Source organism: Chionomys nivalis, chromosome 26, assembly GCF_950005125.1.
Source record: "Chionomys nivalis chromosome 26, mChiNiv1.1, whole genome shotgun sequence".
NCBI lineage: Eukaryota > Metazoa > Chordata > Mammalia > Rodentia > Cricetidae > Chionomys > Chionomys nivalis.
In genome coordinates, this window is record NC_080111.1 from 20716332 (window position 1) to 20738316 (window position 21985).

General features: G+C 37.7%; 2 protein-coding genes across 9 annotated transcripts in view; one reads left to right on the forward strand and one right to left on the reverse strand.

Moving 5' to 3' along the window:
* Cd36 (CD36 molecule) overlaps window positions 1-21985 on the forward strand; it is a 196621-nt gene that overhangs the window by 108695 nt on the left and 65941 nt on the right. The window lies entirely within an intron of this gene.
* The window catches only part of Sema3c (semaphorin 3C), a 154161-nt gene continuing 150928 nt past the window's right edge, over window positions 18753-21985 (reverse strand). The window contains exon 18 of the mRNA XM_057758749.1: window positions 18753-20373. Coding sequence (XP_057614732.1) covers window positions 19957-20373 — 417 coding nt within the window. The 3' untranslated portion in view covers window positions 18753-19956. The remainder of the gene's footprint in view (window positions 20374-21985) is intronic.

Sequence of the window (21985 nt, forward strand, 5' to 3'; positions counted from 1 at the left end):
ATCACACCTGAATACTTCTGGAGCTACAAGAAACAAACAGTGTTATGTCGTTTGCCAGAGCTGACTGTTCACATCCCATGATCCATGTTAGTCAGTGGTGATGCTTCAACCTGAATTGTCCATCAGGGATCAGGCTTTTTTACTAGAGAAACTTTCAACTCATGCAGCACATTCCCCCCATCTGACATTTACTATTTGTTTTTTGGTTTACGGATTTTTTTTTTCTTCTCTGTGTGTGTTTGCTTGTTTGTTTCTGTTTTCTCATGAATCTTTCGCTCTCCTGCTTTACTTTTATTTTGAGACTCTATGATAATGAAAGAAGTCTACCATACATGTTTGTAATTTCATCACAGATTCTTCAACATTGCAGCTACAAATGTTAATATTTAATTTTTTTAAAACTAAATATTAATAAAATATTTTATTTAAATGAGATTATTTCTTTAGTATACTTGCATACCAACTGATCTCTCTCTTTCTCTCTCTCTTTCTCTCTCTGTGTGTGTGTGTGTGTATTTTTGTGTGAGTTCTTCCCTGTGTATGTCACTGAAGCAAAAATGAATAAAATATTTATATAAACCAAAAGAGAAGGGAAACAAAATCTTCATAATTTCCATACATTTTTTTTTTTTTGCTGTTTTTGTTTTTTGTTTTTTGTTTTTCGAGACAGGGTTTCTCTGTGGCTTTGGAGCCTGTCCTGGAACTAGCTCTTGTAGACCAGGCTGGTCTCAAACTCACAGAGATCCGCCTTCCTCTGCCTCCCAAGTGCTGGGATTAAAGGCGTGCGCCACCACCGCCCGGCTCCATACATTTTTAATGTCTCAGAAAGCTTCACTGAAATCCCTGAATTGGCTTACTTAGCTATAAAATAGAATCTTTAAATTCTCTTCCCATTGAGGAAGCAGATAAGCCTGTACTTTTTCTTCTCTTTTCCTGCCTAAACTAATTAGCAATTAGTTGTCACATCTTCTACTAAAAATCGTTGGTTGTAAAGATGGAGACAGGAAAACGACCTCTAAGTATTTTGCCTTGTAATGTCACATTACACTTTACTTATGTCAAAGTCACCTGATGTGACACTCACTTCCCCATAAATAAATAAATAGATAGATAGATAGATAGATAGATAGATAGATAAAAAACAGGTAGCAGGGGCCACTCAAATGTCGAGAGGTAGTAGTATTTGTTTTCAGATTCATATTCTAGGCACTAAGTATTTTTTTTCTGAAACTTCAGTCAGAAGTTATACAGGAACTGATTATTCACTAGCTTTTTTTTTTTTCTGGAAACCATCCTTATATATAAACTTCAGGGCTAAAATTGAGAGAAGGGGCTTAAAAATAAGATTGGAAAAAGAGGAGCAAGAGAAAATTCAGAGAGATGGAAAAGAACAATATAGAGTTAAAAAAGGAAAAGTAGATACAAAAGCATAGCAGGAAGAGGTCATCAATGCCACGGGGCTCAGCTGCACCTGCACTGAGTCCTCTGCACAGTGGGAGGGTGTGGAAGCCCGACAGACGTCAAACCCACGGGGGCACATCGCTCAATTCATAGACGTCAAATCCACGGGAGCACGTCGCCCAACCCACCTTAGTCTCAATTCTTCTTTTGGTAAAGGATAAAGCCCAGGCCGGTGCTCACCAAGATTCCTTTTTACTGGGAACGCCATCAAAGGTCACATTCTAGCCCAGGTGGCAGCTGGGCAACCCCAGCAAATGTTTACATTCCAAACATACCCCAGAAGCACCCCATGGAGCTTGAACAGACCTCTGAATTCGTCCTTTTAAGAAAGGGGGGGGGGGAGAGGAAAAAAATCTTAAATATGAACTGCTCTTTGGAATTTACTGAAATGTTCTTTCATTCTTTTCTAAGAGGACTCTGTGTGAAGGAACCATCTGGGAAATATTGGGCTCCCATTTTCCTGTGCCGTGGAGGCAGTACTGCATGCTGACTGTACAAACCAAGCCAGTGGGCCCTCTCTGACACTGAACGCCTAAATCACTTTCAACGTGGAGGAGACACATGTGTTGGGATGAATCCCATTTAATTAGCCTGTTGTAGCTGAAGTCCAGAGTGAAGCAGGCTTAAGCCAACTCTTAACAAATACCCCAGAATTCAGCATCTGGAAAGAAGGCCATCCAAAACAAATGATATGATCCACACAGCACGCAGCTCTGGTGAGGCCATCTGATCCCCGAGCAGTGGCCTACCCCGGTTGTGTAGGATGAACTTTTAACTCAGAAAATGACACTCTAGCAAGCAACAGCTGTACAGTCCTTTGCCAATGGAACTATAAAAACTCAAATAAAATGATTTGTGCTTGCAGAGGTATTAGCACTTCAGAAACGGCTATTTCTTTCAGACTGCGAAAATGAGAACGTTTGGAGCTCCTCGTCAGGAGATAAACTGAAGCTTAGAAAGACACGTAAGATTCTTGTTTTTCCTGCCCTGAATCGACTGGATGTTTTTCACCGCCTGTTCTCTCTTACATCCCCACGTGGACCACCCCCACGAGTCGGAACGGGATTCCTTCCTGCTTCTCTCTAAGCCCTTTCGGGTAGCCACTGATGGAAACGCAGGCATTTTGTTGGCAGTCTCTTAATTACTTAATGTAGTCTCTGCTGATCATGACAATATGGACGCTCAAGGGGTGTCGTAAATAGCGCAGGAATGCGATGTGCTAGGCAATCTTTGTAAAAGCTCCTTCCCCTAAGTGGGAGGCACCGCCAATTCAGTTAGACAAAGAGTTTCAGCGAATGAGATGCATTATCTTAAAAGCCATTTGAATGATGGCATATGTTATGGATAAAGAGACCAAATAAAAAAATAATAATTCTAACACCACACACATGCACACACACACGCGCACACACACACACACGCACACACACACACACACACACCTATGTGCTAGGGTTATCTGGAAAGTACTGTTTTTTTTTTCCCCCAAACAAGAATAGGGAAGCACCCTGTGTCTACTCAGTCACTAAGAATAGTTGCAAGAGTTCATATCAAGGACTTTTACTACGTCCTCAGAATAAATGAAGCTTCTCTAAACAGTAAGTGTGGACCCAGACTACTCTACAGAAGAGAATCAATTAAATTCATTTACATCATCTGGCAACTTTCTGCAAGTTGTAAAAGGAAATAAAATAAATTCTCTTGTTATTCTGTATTTGGTAGATTGAAGGTAACTTAATTATATTTAATATTTTTATTTTCTCCTTATTTCTTTTTTTTTTCTCTCTCTATTTTGCCCTTTTCCTATTTGGTATAAAACCATTTTAAAGAAGCATTTTCTATTTGTTTTAGAAATTTTGTTATTGTTAAAAAAATCCTTGTAGTATCTGAAACTTATATATATTTTTATATTGATTAATCATTGTATACATATATTCCCATCAGGGCTTATATGCATTTTCATTAGGAACTTTTTCAATTATAAATGTATCTATTTTTGTAGAACTGTTAAGATTCCAAGTTCTGAGTTGAAATGCTATGCTATATGCCATATAAGATCCCACATATGTGCTTGTGAATATAATTTTATACATTTATGTGTGTATATGTATACCCACAAAATCTATCAATATATAGATACTGATATAACTTCAAAACCTGCAAAGTAGATCAAGGCTTTTGTAAACGGAGACTGCTTGTTCGTTTCCCAGTCGCCGAGACCCGAATAATCACACAGAAACTATCCTTTGGCCTATGGCAGAGCAGAATATAGCCAGGCTGGAACAGATATAGAGCACACAAAGTCAGGAAGATGTCATGTAGCTGCCATAGGTGAAAGATGCCATGTAGGAGCCCAAGAAGCAAGAAGCAAGAAGTAGCAAATTAATATCCTCATGGTAAAATATAAAATAATATAAATGGGTTAATTTAGGATATAAGAGCTAGCTAGAAAGATGCCTAAGCCGTTGGTCAAACAGCATTGTAATTAATATAGTTTCTGTGTGGTTATTGGGATCTGGTTAGCCGGGTAACAAAAGTGTGGTCTCCATTTATAGGCTTTATCATCAAAGGGGTTAGTGTTTTTCTGACTGATAGAGTTACTTTCAAAATCTAGTTAACCTATCAGTTCAAAAGAATAATATACTCTACAGTAGAAATATTTCATACTGATTTTGTGATACAGGAAGGACTGTGTCCTTGAGAATACTAAGGTATGTTCTCAACTGGAAAGCAATTCAATTTGTTAACAAGCATGGAGTAAAACTGTCAGAGAAATTAGGCTTTGGCCAGGAACATATATATGTTATACATACACACACGCACACACATGCACACAGACACACAGACACACACAGACACACACACTAAGGACATAGACAAATGTACTGTGGATATTGATTTTTGAAAAGTTCAATTGTTTTTTAGACTGAAGTAGGTATGCTATTCTGTAAACCGCCTTGACGGGTTACGCTGTCTAGGGTTTGTAACCCGCCGGGCTGGTCAGTTATTCCAGGGTCACGGAGAGGCACCACCTGAACCACCTGAAAGACATAGGCTGATAAGGGGAAGGAGGCTAGGCAGATTTGTCGAAGCCTCCGTTTATTAGAGTCATGGTTACAGCTTATATAGCCCCTGGATGAGGAGCTTGGGGGGCTGGGGCATGGGTCTTGCCACGTGGTCCATGCCCGTCACACCGGCCAAGAGGTTACGATCGGTCAGGTCACGATTCCTTGGTCAGGAAGTCACAAGTTGACACACCTAGTTCTCTAGATAGTTTGGAATGTGAGGCGGGTTCCGTTAACAGATAGCTCTCTATTAACAGTTAATTTGGGTGTGGGATAGGCTTTGTCAATAAGACTATTCTCAATACAATTGAGAAGTGAAGCTCTCTGCAAAACTCCTCATGGCGGTGCTTCCTATAATAATTTGGGGGGACACGGCTCCTGACACTATTCTTTCTATGTATTCTTCAGTTCATGAACTCTGAAATCACAGGGCTGCATCTCTTTAAAATTAAGGGAACTTGAACAATTCTCTTACGACACTTGTAAACCACAAGCCCTGTGCCAGTTGAATTACACCGCTGAGTAGTTTCTTCTTTAACAGTAGTAATGGGCAAGTTCCTCTTTGCTGACCCACTGCCATCTATCATCCTGTATTCCAGCTACAATACCCTGAAAGAGCTACAGAGAACAAGCTTAACCCTGGCAAGGTCACTGCCCAGCCAATGGGAGCTGACTGGGTCACTGAAAATATCCCAATTACTTCCAAATGGAGGTGCTGACAGACATTGTTAATGACCTTTGGCAACATCTTTCTTCTAGACTGCTAAGGTTAGTCTAAGTCCTCACTCCCTCTGACATCTTGGTGGTATCTGATACTTAAATGCACATTTAAAAGTAATCTGAACACAGTGTCTGAAAATGAAGTTGAAGAAATGATAAAACCAGTGGCATTGTTAGCCTACCATTACTAGGAAGATGTTTTATTTGCTTATCTCAGGACAGATGTGAGCCTGCATCTCTGGATAACTGTTACTGAGGAAGTAGCTGTGATGGGAGGTACACGAGTTTGTACATTTGTAAGTATAATCCAAAGGTGACACAGGAAGCAATTCTATTTCATGGTCCTGAATTTTTCAATTTTGCTTTGCCTCTGCTTTCAAGTGGAGTATAGAAAACAGGATATTACAGATACATGTTATACATTTTCATTCTTAGAGAATTACAATTGCCTATGCTGGTCTTGGGCTGTTGACAGAACTGCCAGACATATTTTTCAAAAAAAAAAGAAAAAAAAACTTGTAAGAGCATAGTCTCAAATGTGGTTCCTAACACTTGAATAATACCATATATCAACACATTCAAATACACACTGACACACACAAACACACACACAGACTCACACAGAACACACACACCAAAACAAGAAACAAAAAATAAGACACATGGATGGAAGAAATGAAATAGAAGAGAATGCATATAACTAAATCCACAAATAAGATGCTGAAATATGCTCTGGAGAAGACAGTCTAATTAGCAAGTGGTGCTCTGGAAACTGGATATTCACATACAGAATACAGGTACTCAGTTTCTATCTCTGTACAAAATATAGTCACTAAATGAATCAGTATAAATACTGAAGCTTTGAAATTGGGATTAATAATAATAATATATAGAATATATAATGTACTCAAAAAGTCAACTGACCTAAACTTAAACTATCCTATCAGTAAATGGGTAAATTAAATGAGTAGGTTAATTTCTGAAAGACAGTGAAAATGGCCAAAAAGCTATTAAAAGATGCACAGCTTCTTTAGTAAACAAGAAAAAAAATCAAATTTGCACTGAAAGCCCATATCACTCCAGGTTGATTAGATCATCATCAATAATAATGATACTACTAGTAGCAGTAGTAGTAGTAGTAATAATAATAATAATAATAACAGTAATAAACTACAACAGCAAATACTGGTGATGTATCATGAAGAGATTTACCTTTATACATTGTTGATGAGAACATATATGAGTTCCACCACTAATTAAATCAATATAGAAATTTCTTTGCATATGTGTCACTTAAGTTTTTGAGACAGAGTTTCTCGTGTAGCCCTGTCTGTCCTGGAACTCTCTCTGTAGACCAGGTTAACCTTGAACTCACAGAGATTCACCTGCCTCCCAAGTGCTGGAATTAAAGGCATATGTCATCACTGCTTGGCTTAGAAATTTCTAAAACAATCTACAATTAAAACTACCTTTTTATCTAGTTACAACACTTTGGGAATTATCCCTGTAAGAATCAAAGTTGCATTACAGAGATGCATGTACATCCATGTTTAATGCTGCAGTAGGCATTGATAGAGATTTTTGAAAAGTTCAGTTGTTTTAAGATCTTAGAACTTTTTATGACAATGTGACACACCTGCTCCTGACAGCACCAATTACTTTAAGAGGATGATGGGCACCACAGAGGCTTCTTATGGAGTTGGTTAGCCATTTGGGCAAGAAACTGCTCTTGCCTAGACTGCTTGATTATATGCTGTATAAACTGTACGTGCACCACTCAGAAAAATGACTGCTGAACTTGCCTAAAAGTGAGATGATCTTTCGGGATTCCTGCTTAATAAAAGAGTCTGCTAGACATTCTACAGAATTCTATAGAAAAACAATGACTGATAAATTCCCAATGTAGGTAAAACTGTCTTTGAAATTCTGCTTCATGAAAAAGTCTGCAGGATACTATGGGCATGTGGGCTAAATATTGGATACTCCAATGGTACTTTGGGTGACTGTCCAGGCAGTAAGATGTCTCTGTCAATTCTAGAGTTTTGGAAATTGCTTATAATGCACTTTCTGTTTACTTATGTAATATTTTATCCTTCTGAAGTCTTTAATGGACTTTAAAAATAGATAGTTACAGTTTTCTTTAGTAATGATAAAAGATAAAGTAGATATAAATACTGTAACTGTGATTATTGCTTGATACCTGTCTTGTTATATGTAATTTTACTATGTTAAAGTTAAAACCTTTCTTATTGTTTAAACAGAAAAGAGGAGATGGTGTGGGAAGTCCTTATGTATTTGTGTTGCTTTTATTGGATCATAAATAAAGAATCTGTGTTGGCCTGTGATAGGGTAGAGTATAGCTATAAAGAACTAAAGATTTTTTTTTAAATAGTCCTATGATCTAATGTCAGAGGAAAAAACCTGAAAGTGACTGAGACAGATAAATATAATAGAAACCTTGATACAGACCTAAGTGTTGAAGATAACGAGACCATTGCCATTCTTTGTGTTTTGTAGTTTCCTCAGTTATCTATTTTTTTCAGAGTGGCCTGACCCTCTGGTCAGAGAAATTAGTATCTCAGAAGTCAGTTGGTGACCGAACATCTCAGAGGATGGTCATCAGCCTGACGATCTCAGAGGATGGTGTTAAATGTGAACCTTCTTCAGAGTTTCAGAACTTTTGCATGAAAATCTAACTTTCAGCAAAATCAGAGGTGATTTGTGGTTACACTCAACTTTCATTAGCAATTCAATTAATATGAATGGGAGGGGAGGTAATAGAGGATGGGACGGGAAAGTGTAAGGGAATGTCAGATAATGTCATCAGGTGTTTGGTATGCTGCCTTCTCTGCAAAGATGAAAAACACTAGGTCTCACACGGGTGTTTAAATGACTACTGTCAAATTACTTTTCTCTACCAAACAACTGTGATTGCTCCTTTCCCTCTTGGCACCAGTGAAAACTGAAGGTGATGCTGACAAGACAATGCAGAGCTACTATTGAGGAGTGAAGAGAAAGTTGCCAATCTGACCTGAAGGTTAAGGCCGTTTACTTCTTCCCTAAGCAGATCTGCGTCTGTGAAAGACATTCTTCTCCTGCCATTCTGGCTTGTTTCACGCTAAAGTTCACAACTAGCTGAGCAAAGCCAATGGAGACTGAAAAAAAATAATAAAATAAAACCACCAACTCTGGCCTAGCTATTCAGGGCAACCGAACAGCTGCCAGGCCAGGAACTGGATTCCCAGGAATTTGAGCACTTTCTTAATTTGATGGTGACAGCCCAGAAGAATAACTGTTTGATCGTGTGTGTATTTTTCTGCTACATAATGATGTCTCTGGGTCACTCGTGTATATGGAAAAGCACTTCATGGAGACATTGATGCCCTGGCTTTGTAGCAGACTGTATGGCCTCTTTCTACACCACAGCTTTACCATCTGCACTTGGCTTACTCTTGACAGGTCTGGGGACCACCTTGGTTTTCCCACCTGCCCTCATACTTTCCACTGCAGCATATTCTGTTCCATGAGAACTACTTAACTAAAATCAAATGGTTCCCTGGTCCCAGATGTTTTATCCCATCTTGATAATGTATTTGCTTTGATTTTATGTTGTCTTCCAAAGAACTTATATTATGTTTGCCTCAAAGCTTTTCTCAAGTAAAATGTGTACAGATTTACCGATTTTCCAAATAAATGTATAAGTGCAAACTTCATCTTATTTAATGGCTTCCTTGTGATAAAGTCATGTTCTGAAAAATTTTAAGTTATTCTCTATATTAGCAGTAGACATTCAAAGATCACACAATAAAATTATTATATACCACAGTTAACTTCTATAGATAGAAAAACCCAAAAGTCCTCATTTATACAAATCACACTGATACTTCCTGTCTTATCTCCAGCATTAAAGATTGGCAGAGTCTCAAGGGAATGCATATAACAGTTCTGTATAATGAAATAGATCACCAATATTTAGCATATTCTCTTGTTAATACAGCTTCTTAATATCGTTAGGCTCTTTCACTTGTGAAAGCCAAATAGCTCCATGCTAGATTTGAGCTTGAGAACTAAACAAGACCATGGAATATACCACAACCTCAGTAATCAATCAGCTTTCTTATCTTTTCTTTCTTTTAAAACCCATTCTTCTAAAAATATTGTCAAAATTCTGTATATTTCAAGTGCATGCAACAATTTTTCACTTAATCAAAATCTAACATTTGTCTTTTGGTGATTAGATAGATGATAGATAGATAGATAGATAGATAGATAGATAGATAGATAGATAGATAGATATTTGAAGAATAGTTTCAGTGTGCCTGATGAATTGTTGAAAAAATTTAGTTGTTATTTGCATCATTCCCACCATTGTGATTTCTGAATAATTTGGTTTTTAGGTCTTAATGTCACCAAACCCCACAGCCTTTTGGTGAGAGACCAGGTCAGAGAAAGATAGGATTTGTGCATGGAGGAGTTGCTGATGTGAGACCGAATGAGACAGCAAAGCTCAACATTCTGGAACGTAGAAAACCATTGAAGGCTTCCCAGGAGTGTGGGCAGAAGTCCCTGTGTACTCTTGCTGTGGTGTGTCGTTTAGTCAGCTGGGAAGGGATAGAGCCCCTGGGCAATGCTGGTTTTATTTCCATGAAATGCAGCAGATGGGAGGCGTTATTTACATGACTCTGATGTTGACAATCAGGTGGTATTGTTGCCTGAATCTGTGGAATATGGGGATTTTCACAGTGAAATAAGGTACAAGTAGACCACATGGCACCAACCACTAAGAAAGTTTCTATCAGGGATAGTGTATGAGAGGATTTCAGACAAACTGTCAAATAAAAAGTGGATGCTGTAGTTAACTTTATTAAACGAATGTATGATGTGATGCCTAATCTTCATTGACTTGGCCTCATTGATTTTGGTTTCTCCAAATTTATAGTCTAGCCTGTGCAGCAATCAGTTAATTAATCATTCATGGTAAATATTTGCCTCTCACCTATTTTTCTAAATATGAGTCAAGTATTTGCTACACTGATGAACCTTTCTAAGAAAAAATCATTTTTACTCTCTCTCTCTCTCTATGTATATACGTATATGCATTCGCAAATATGTATACTATAATATCATTCATGATGCCAGCTCATTTTTGAATTGGTGACAATGGAGGCTAACACCAAAAGACAGACAACAACATGTTTCTGGTGTTTGTTCTTTCTCATCCTCAGATTAATCTTCGTTGGGTTTTTTCATCTCAAAAGCTCATAATTATTCTGATACAGAAAAGGAAACTAGATTTTTCTCCAGTTTTCCATCCTCAATGCCAACTTCTGGTGTGGTGCAAACATCTCAGTAGAGTCTCGAGACCATTTTTCTAGAAATTGTTCTTTTTCATCAATATGGCAAAGGTGAGTAACATTCTGTGGAAGAGGTGAACTGAGACATGGAATTCCAGGTTCCAAGCTTCAGTGCCGACCTCTGAATCTTAACTAAAAGTTGAAGTCCCAAACAAAGCACATTGCTCTTCCATAAAGAGAGATGCTACACAGACTCTGTTGTATTAATATCTTTTCACTTAGCTTGTTTCCAAATCCTGGAATAAAATGCATCTTTCCCCTGTAAATAATATAAGAATTAAGTACTAGGGAGGCACAAAGCCTTACAGGGAGCTGATCGATTGTCCTTTCTATTGTATCTTCAGCGAGTGTTTATTGTGGCATCACCAGAACTGGAACCGCGACCCTCGAGGTTTAGGGCTAGTATGCATGGGACACAGCTGGTCTTAGACATTAACATCCATACACCACCGTTGCTGTTTTAGTTCTCCACAGTGAAACCTAAGCTGTTTATTCCTCTGGAGACTATGGGATAATAAATCTCCTGACAGTTCCTGCATATCGTATCCCAGTCCCACGATCATGGCTAGAACTCCCTTGACCTTTTTCTCATGGTGGTGTTTTCCCCCACAGCAACGTCCTAACTCTCATGGGATGCAGATTTCACCCCCTGATCTCTATTTCAAAGACACATCACCGAAGGGATGTGAGAATCTTTTGTCTTTGTGTGGATGGAAGACAGCACTTGAATGCACCAGCTGTCTTAGTTCCTAGTTGGATGTTCCTTTTTTTCCATATCAGAGGACCTCTAAACAGATCCAGTTTTATATCTCATAGAGTAAAAACCCTGACTGTCACTTTCTTGACTTTTGAAATGTTAAGCATAAATATAAGCAGCTTGATTTTGGTCTCCTGACCCTGATGACTTGGCTGACTGACCACTAAGATGTGTCTTAGCCATACTTGCTGTTTGTTTGTTCATTTAAATTAGATCTCCTTGAATGGTGTCTAACCTAGAGCCTTACTAGTTTTCTCCTCTGTCTGGAGTGCCCATTGATGTAGACAGGATCCCCACACTTTCCATTAATTTCTTTCATGCACTTAGACTAATTTATGAAAAACTTGCTTGACTGTGCACGTACTTTCACCTGTGGAATGTTTCACACCAATGGTGCTATCCCTGCATTCTCTTCTATGACCTCTGTGTCTGAGCACATGCTTTCTACCTAATGAGTACTCCATAAACATTTGGTGAGAAAATTAACAAAATGTCTTTTCAATAGCAGAATCAGAAAATAGTTCTAAGAGGCAGGATCTCCATTTTAGACTGAAGTCGAGGTAAAGGCCAGTCAGTGACTGGCTGTTTTGCTTTTTGGAATCTCCAGGTTGAATCCCAATTTCTAACCCTGAGATTTTATTAATTTTGCTTTTGTGCCCAGGTCAGAGTTGGGATTAAAATTGCAACTCTAGGACCCAAACCTAGGCACCTGGGTTCCTGAGAAAAGCTAGCGCTCCCAGCTTCAATATGCCCCGGCTTAGCTTCCATGTAAAGTTGAAAAATACACAGAGAATCTGGATACTATATGCTGTTGTGTTGTCTTTGAATTGTTTGACTGCGAGGAAGGAACAACAGCTGCTAAAAGACATTTGGTTATAAATGCTGCTGGAGTTAATCCAATTTATATATTTTGAAAATGCCTTGACTTCAAAATTTAAATAAAAAGATATGTTACTTTGGAGAAGGTCTGATTGCTTTTGTTTCCACAGCAAATGAGAGTTCATGAATTCATTCTTGGCTAAGAAAAGTAAGGTTTAATGGAGGAAAACCCCTTGAAAAATCTCTAGTGGGAACAGATTATCCAGATGATCCAAAATTTCAGAGTACATTTTTTGCAGTTTCCTTTGAGTTCTACATCCAGGAAAGCTTCAAGAGTGCTGGCTGAAATAATCCAGCATCACAGAATACTCCAGTAAAGACTAGAACCATAATCCTAAATTTTCTTTGGGTCCCCATAAGATTATCAATGCCCCCAATCAGCAGGAAGTAGCCTAGAAAACTACACCCACATTCCTTCCCCAAAATGCATTATGGATGTTTGCCTTTGTTTAATGTATTAGTTGCAAGTTGTTATGGATAATGGTTAGGGAAAAAAGCTGAACAAAAGAAATTAAATTCAAAGTTCTTGTTTTGGAAAAATAAAATAAAACAAAAAGGTTAGGAGCTAGTGTCCAATCTCAGCACCCAGGTGGCAAAAGCAGGTAGATCTCTGTGAGTTCAAGGTGAGCCTGGTCCACAGGGTGAGTTGCAGGATGAGCTCCATAGCTACTGAGAAACCCTGTCTCAAAAACCACCGAGAGAGAAAGAGAGAGAGAGAGAGAGAGAGAGAGAGAGAGAGAGAGAGAGAGAAGTAAAAAAAGGAAAAGAAAAAAAAGGGGGATATAAATATAAGATAGAAAGGTAGATTCTATTGAATCTATTAAATCTACTCTGAAATGAAAAAGAGAGGATGTAAGTATGATAAGATAAAAAGGCAGATTGTTGAATCTACTTTTTAAAAGCAACTATTAGTTTTAAATTTTTTACATTGGTTTTACTTTTGTATATTGTATGCAAATTTGTATGTTGATATAAGTCTGAGATTATTTTGTTAAAACATATTATACATATGTTTTTAATCTTGTTCAAAGTATTGTACCTATACAACACATTTAACAATGTAATGCAAATTTCCAGTCCTTGAAAAGTATTATTATTAACTGCTTAGGATAAGAAAGAAAAATAGGCTAGGAGTTAATCACCTAGTATAATCAACTTGTGGTCATATTAGGTATGTTTTCAAGGTCAAACAAAGATATAATTTAAATGGATAGGTCATCTTCAAACACTTTAGAGATCTACAGAATATGGCATTTAAGAAGTGTTAATAACCTAGGTTATTCTTTTTTTTTTTTTTTTTTAATGACAATGAGACATGTCTGCTCCTGGTAGCACCAATATACTTCAGGGAAGATAATGGGTATAGAAGAAACTTCACATGAAGTTTACTTTCTTTGTGGCAAAAGTAAGCCACTGGGAAAGAAAATGCCCCTGCCTCAACTGCTGACATTATGCTGTCCTAACTAGACAAGCAGGACACAAAATATCCTGCTTCACAGAAAAGTATGTTGAATATGCTAGGCCTGTAGGCTGAAGATGGTTGCTCCAATGTTGCAGAAAAACTTTAGATGACTGTTCAGGCTGCCAGCTGTTTCTGTCATTATTCACATTTTTTTAGAAGTTGCTTGTTTGCACTTCCTGCTTACTCAGTTAATATTATTTCCTTGTTGGGTCTCTGAGGGAGTTGAAAATTAGATAGCTATAGTTATAGTTAGCACACATAAAAAGGAAGTTATGAGAAAGTAAATTAGGTATAAAACTTTGTACTCAGCAAGATAGGCTAGATATGAAATATTTTTTCTGAATTTGTCAAATGCAAATGGACTATATTGTTGATGTATTTATTGCCTGTATATATTGTATATAGTCATTGAATTTATTTATATTTCTTATATTAACCTTCTTTTTTATTTAATTTTTAGACAAAAAGGGGAAATGTAGTGGCATTTCAAGTGTATTTTAATAAATAAATACTACCTGAAGATCTGAGAGTAAAACAGTCCCACTTGTCCGCCTTACAGACCCGATTATGGTAACACATCTTTAATCCCAGTAGCCATAATGACACATACGTTTAATCTTAGTAGCCAAACTAAACTAGTTGCTGTAAAAACTGGGTGGTGCATGCCTTATGATGGTGGTATACACATTTAATCCCAGCCCTAGATAAAATTATAAAATGGGAGGAATAGATCTCAGGCAAACCACCTTCTTCTGAGATTCCAGGAGGCAGGATCTCCATTTAAGGCTGAGGTCGAGGTAAGAGCCAGTGACTGACTGTTTTGCTTTTGGGATCTTCAGGTTGAACCCCAATTTATGACCCTGAGCTTTTATTAATTGTGCTTCAAGTAATTACTACCCATTTTATGTGAATAATCTCAATTAACCTTCACCACAGGGCCATGTGATTTGAGTTATAACTATAGATCTGCAGAGTCAGGAGTAGTGAGTTAGGAAGTCCAAATCTATGCATGTTTAGTTCCTCAAGCGTCTTGCTAATCAAATTACAAAGCCTTCCATATACACAACCTCAGCAAATGAGCTTGTTTTCTAATGAATATTGTTAAAGATGGAAGATGCTTAAGGTTTATAACCACACATTTTGTTTTCCACATTTTAAAGTCATTTAACTAGGGGCAAACCTCTAAACTCATCAGACACAACTAAACACATCAAATAGAAATCTGACATTTATAGAACAGACTAGTCATTGCTGTTTCAGAACATCTTGAGAAGGAAATGGGCACTTAGTCACAGCATGAACTCCACAAGGAACATGTCATAGAAAATGCTCCCTAAAAGGACATTAGTGAGAAGACTGGAAATTCTTATGCGGCTGTAGTAAGATCTACATCATGGGGTTTAGATTCATGACCTGGGTGAAGTCAGAGTGATTCTGCAGGAGACCTGGATGATCACAAGGAGAAAACCTTCATGAGGCTATACAAGGGCAGACAGAACCATGTGAAAGTCAAAATCCTTAATTGCTGGGGTTTGATTCCCGGAACCCACAGGTTGGCTAACAATTGTCTGTATGGAATTCCCGTTCCATGGGATCCAATACCCTCCACCACACTGCTTGTTTGCCAGGGATTCACACGTTACACATTCGTACATTCAGGAGAATCACCCATCCAAATACAATAATAACAAAATTAGATTTAAAAAGCTCACTAATTTATTTAGAGGGACGTGAAACATTTCTAAGTGCAGAGGATGGAATAAAAATTTGAAGCAGAGATGGAAATGTATTCTAGAATAGTTAATAAATTAAATCTGGCTTGACTGTGGATATAAGTATATTATACACAGATCCATATATACATATAAGGCTATAAAAAAATCTCTAGGATTGTCTGAGGTTTGTGGGTCTCTCTGAAATTGTGTTTCCTGTGGTCATTTTTCCCTGTCCATGAAGCAAACGTTGGCATCACTCCATGCCTGTGACTGCCAGTTCCTACTGCCTCAGAACAAGTTACCTCATCAGTGGGCATTCTGTGGCCCAGTATCTGAGATGAGACTGGTTAATAAAGGAGATTATAATTTATCTACAAAATAAATACAAAGGAAATTAGAAGATATAACTTGTTCGTCTCATTTCAAATTGTAGGGGTGAAGTTATGACAAGACCCCAGAAAGCAGAAGTCTTTTCACGTCATGAGCCATGGGGTCCCATGGACATTGAAAGCATCCCAAGAGGCAATGGTAATGACTAATTTTCATAACAATTCATCGAATGACTGTGGTACCTTGCAAAAGTAGCTCATTTTGATCTCATAAACTCTTCAGAAGGCATTTTTGCATGGATAACTCAAAAGGGAGAAAAACACTTGAAGAATAAAAACTTACCCTCTTTTTGTTCTTTGGGTGGAGAGGTAACCTTACGTAGAATAAACAGTTTAATGTGTTTATTATAATGTCATTCCTTAATAGCGCTTTATGAAAGGAACACTCAGGCATGGCAACATAATAGCCCTGAGAAAAACACAATTTTAACTATTTGAAAAGTCGAATTTTATGAGGTGAATCAATAAATACATTAGAGTCACTAGAACGAAGACGACATTTGTTACATCATGAAGCTTGCTTGTCTGTCTCTCGCTGTCCACATACTGAAGATAATATCGTTTGGAACCATGAAAATGGGAAAGTACATCAGAGGTCACCTACGTGAACAACGTATTGGTGGTGAAATTCACCAGCTGGCATTCAGTGGGGATTGGTTTCGTTGTTACAGAGGGGTTTAGATTCTTGTGCAGAATTTTTGTCAGTTGAAAGAATGGTGGATAAACTCTTATAAAAATATAATAAAATGTTTTTACAGTGACCTTCTACACTTTATTGTCATGCATAGAATTCAGCCTAACTCTGAATATCCAGTTAAATAAACACTATGGTTTACTTGGTCTGGTTATATCTTTGTCTAAACTTCAACTTTTTAACAGTCTTAAGTAAGTGAGACAACAAAGCTGGCTGCCTCTCCTGACATTAGCTATCTGAATGCGTCAAAACTGTTACCCGTTTCTCTGAATTTTTCATATAGATAAGAAGAATAAGAGATCAGAAGTATACTCAAGTTTTTAAAAGCACATTAAATTGTTTTTTAAAAAACAACCTATAATTTAAATGTGAGGAAGGTCCCAAGAAGTAATGAGGCCGTCAAGGTAAAAAACAAAATTATCTTTCTGGATGAGCTGTTGCATCAAGTTTCTGTTTCTTAGCACTTACATTGATGCAGCTAGATTCCCCGGGAGCAGACAGGACAAAGCTGCAGGGGTCCTGTCACTCGCATGTGTCACAGGAGCCCATCTGTGGATTCTCCCTCTCGTGTTTATAAAGGCCTCGCTGCTTGGCCTGGTACCAGCTCATCTGTTGACTGCAGACTTTCTGCCTAGATGACTGACACTGAACTTGACAGAGAGTAGTACAAACGAAAGGCTCCTTCCTAGTATAGAAAAACTGAGCATTGTCATAGCTTTTTGAACATGTGCATATATGATGTGTTCTGTCCTATGCAGAATATTGAGGGGCCTTATGGGGAATATTGAGGTAGAGAAAAATATAAAGACTTTCCCCAAACAAAATCATGAGCTTGAACTTAAACGTAGGTAGAATGGATTTAAACCTTTAAATTTCTAAGCTATAACTGCTTAAAATATATCTTGTAGACATGATATATTATGAATAACTTACAGAGGCATGAATAAATGCAAAAATACTGAGGTTAAATTATTGATTTGCATATGGTAGTATGTTTGTAGAAGGTGGATGTTAGTGGATGGATTCAAGTTCGGACTTAAATGAAGGCTACCAGTAATATGTGTACATATATATATTCTGGAATTCATAAATTCGGAAGTATTTAATGGTTTGTTTTTACAAAACCAGATAACTAAATCTTTAAGTGAAAATAGCAATTCAGTAGTTTCTATCCCATTAACACATACTCTCCTACAAAGAAAAGTGAAAGACATCCTCCAGGGAATTCAATGTTTTATTTTGCCAGACAAATGATTTCTTCGACATCTAATTCAATTTTCATATGGTAACTACATCTAATTTGCTTTCTCTACACATGGTGAACATTCACTGTAGTGACAGCTGCATCATGCTAAGTCTATTCACAAACCTACACTTTAAGGGGAAAAGTGCATTTCTAGGTAATTTTATATACAATACAAATGAAAAACATGCTAAATCAACAAATTGCCCAAGTACACAAAAAACCTACTAGTCACCCATATTCAATATGTACTAATTATGTTTTTGAGAAATACATTTATTTTACATTTGGCAGGGTTACGTTGAATAGTAATTTCTATATCTTTAAAAGAAAAGAAACGGGTATTTAAAATGTAATTATGGTTTAAAAAAACAGGAGGTATTAAATAGAACAAATAAGAGCATAGAATTAAACATCACCATCTAACCATGTGAAGCTACACGGCGCCAGGGCACTGTGCTTTGGAAGTCATGTTACTTTAACTTTGTTCATACAATAGATTAATTGCAAACACAGAGGATGTTGTTAGTATTGCATGTAAACACACTACTATTTTTTGCATGTATAAGAAAAAATAAAATGTGAACGTTTTAGGCACGCAAACCATTTATGTATAGGAACATGATAGATTATTGTAGCACAGTTTGGAACAACAGTTTTAAAACAGAATTGGATGACATTTATGCTCTCTAAACTGTTGTTTTTCACCACATTGAGGTGCCTCTTAGAACACCAAAATTTACCATCTCTTAACTAAACACATCTTTATCTTCTGATAATAAGTGCAATCCCTCCATCTTTCCCTTCCTTTTTCTTCCTCTCTGATCTTCCTTCTTTCGTGTTTGTCTTTCCTTCTTGCTGGCTGGATTTTCCTCTTCCCTACCTTTCTTCCTTTCCTTGTGTTAGAGCCCAGGTTCTTGTGCATGCTAAACATGTAACCTACAACCTACCATCAACTTACACCCCTCCCTACACATGATTTCCTTCCCCATGTTTTGTTCACAATACTCAAAAAAAAAAAAAAAAAAAAAAAAGCTGATCCCCTTTCATTACCTTCTTTATGAACTATTAATAAGAAGTGTGTTTCAATAGTGTTTGGTATCATTTCTCTTTGTTTCTGGAAATTCAAACATGTATTTAAACCTGTATTAAGATTGATTTATCTTTGAAAAATCTAAGTTCTATCATTAAAAGAAGTATGAGGAAATTTCCCATAATTTATCTATTTAGTTTTTAAAGTGGAGAAAATAACTTTAGTGCAGTTTTCTCATAAAACAATCCAAACATTCTGATAGCTTCACTCTGCGTGGAGAGGTCGGATGTTTTCACAATGTTTTCTCCTTGTTTTGCTTAATTTGCCAAGTAGACTAGGACATTAAAATCAAGCAGTAAATCAGTTAAATAATGTAAGAGCATATACAAGTCTATAATAACTTAAATAACTTCCAAGAAACAAAGTGCTTTTGTTTGGAAGATGGTAACATAACAGTAGAAATGGCGATGCCTCACTGATACATCTCCCATCAAAGGCCTGAATGGCACAGGTTATTCATTTTATCTTCCTGAACCAAGAGAACAAAGACTGACGGCAGATCTCAGCAGCTGGCACATATTACAATCTTAAACAAAGGAACAAGCAAGAATAGAACCCACTGGAAGCATATGAACTCATCGTGTTCTCCTTATGAGTCACTCTTGTTTTTAAATAACATCTGGATGCTCTCTTCTCCGTCATTTGTCTAACCTACACGACTTTTGGGGATGGTTATTCTGTCGCATGCATTTATATGACATTTACTATGTGAAAATTGTGAACTGGAATTCGTTTTCATGTATAAAAACCACCGACAACAAAGCTGAACCCCCAGGGCAGGGAAGTAACAGCACAGAGTAATTTATGGCCCTCGCTCTACCGAGAGTGTAACAGTTCTGCTTCTGTCGCTGCATTGATGTTGAAGAAAAGACACATAAAGATATAAATAAAATCTGGGATAAGTTAAATATTTTTATGCACCATGAGGACCATGACATGTCTAGTGCTAGTCTGTATCATACAAGAAGATGCATGCTCATTTCAGTTCACAGAGAACGCACTTGAGAGCGAGTCTCCCACTTTTGTCGGTAATTTCTCATGGGGAAAGCTCGAGACTTTGCTCAGTAGTTGACCAGTGAAGACAGAGCATTTGTTTCTGAAAGCACAGCTCCACCGACGAATGTTTATGACTCCGGAAGCTGATTCCTTCTGTTCCTGCTCTTCCTGCTGTTGATGAGAGCCTTGAGCTTGCCATAGTCCCCCCTCATCTTCTGGGGTTCCTCTCCCAGATGCTGATGTTGCTGCCGGGTGTCTTTACAGTACTGGTTGATGAGTTGCATTTCCGAGTGGCTGAATGCCCCCAGGATATCCTTTGGATGAAAGGGTAGAGCCCTCACAGAGCCCGCCCATGTCCATGGGGACCACTTGTCTGTCACGACGGCCACCATTTCTGAATTTAAAACTTTGAAGTTAATCTTGGCTATGGTCTGCTTGAAACCGTTCTCTGTGGCGATGCAGTGGTACAGCCCTTGGTCTGAGTCCTGAACAGAGCGAATCAGCAGGCCTTGGGAAGTGGCTATGATGCGCTCATTGAGTTTAACCTAAGAGAGAAACACCATGAATGTCCCAAAGAGAAGACTACAATTTCTAGAACAGTACGCTTAGTAGATATAAAAAAGAGTTGACTTTCACAACTAGGCAAAAGCATTGAGGCTCTTCAGTCTCAGAATGCACACCATTTATGGTTAGTTCCACTGCTTACACCCACCCTTCTGTCTACAGTGTGCAGTATTGTCTCCTGAACTAACTAAAAGAGATAGTGAAAGTACCATCCATATAAGAAAATATGAAGTGGGTTCCTGTGCTGGCTAGCTTTATATCAACTTGACACACACTAGAGATATCTGAAAGGAGAATTTGAGAAGATGTCTCAGAAGATGCCTCATAGCTCAACTGAGAAGATGCCTCCATAAGATCCTGCTATAGGTTCTTCTCTTAATTTATGATTGGCAGCGGTGAGCCTGCCCCACTGTGGGTGGAACCATTCTTGGGCTGGTGGTCTAGAATTCTGTAAGTAGGCCGAGGCAATCACAGAGCCTACATGGGTCCTCTGCATATATGTGGTGGTTGTCTCTTTTGGGGATTTTGTGAAATCCCTAACAGAGTGAGCAGGGGTATATCTGATACTGTTGCCTGCTTTCGGAACCCTTTTTTCCCTACTGGGTTGTCTTCTCCAACCTTGATATAAGGATTCATGCCTATTCTTATTTCATCTTTTTATGCCATGTTCAGTTGACAGCCCTGGAAGTCTGGTCTTTTCTGAAGAAAAATGCAGAAGCAGTGTGGGACTGCGAGAGACAGGGCGGGGGTGACTTGGAGGAGTGGAGGGAGGGGAAAGTTCAGTCAGAATGTATCATATGAGAGAAGAATAAATGAACAGGAAAAAAAAATGCACCAAACGAATGTGCTCACTTTTGGTTATATCTTTTTTATGAGATTTAAAAATAAAATAATGATCACACTATGGGATGTCTAAAACTAAGTTGTAAGGACATTACCTTATAAGACTTTCAAGAAAATTTATTTCAACAAGGTAATAAAAAATGCGGTAATATTATAATCCACTGTAGGGATTATAATAGAAAATGACCACTTGCTGAATATTGGCTACACACACGAGATCCATTTGCGTTACAACTAATTGCTTTACAATCATAGCTATTGTATTAGCAATGAAGAGATTGAGAATCCAAGAGTGGGAAGTCTCCTTACATTTACAATCAGGATGGTCTCTCTTTGAATAAAAACAAAAATAGGACCAAAATCAATAAAGATAATACATGTGAATATTTTTACATTATCAACATTCTGTCCAAAAGTGCATTTCATTGTGAATAAAAATCCAAACCTAAGACTGTATTTAGATTTGAAATGTGTAATCTTGAGTAAGTTAATATGTGTCTGTGTTGTGTGCACTTGTGTAGCTGGATTAACACTACAGAAACAAAATCACCTAAAATAGAACCCACCCACATGCAGGGGTGCAGCCAATTTCTGGCCGGTCCACTGAAATTGAGGGTACAGTAGCAACATGACATTTTAGAATTAGGAGCTGCATTTATGTGCATGTAATTTTTTTCATCTCAAGAGTCGGGACAGTGTGACATCAATATCATGGAATTCGGTATTTACAATATGTATAGATTTACAATC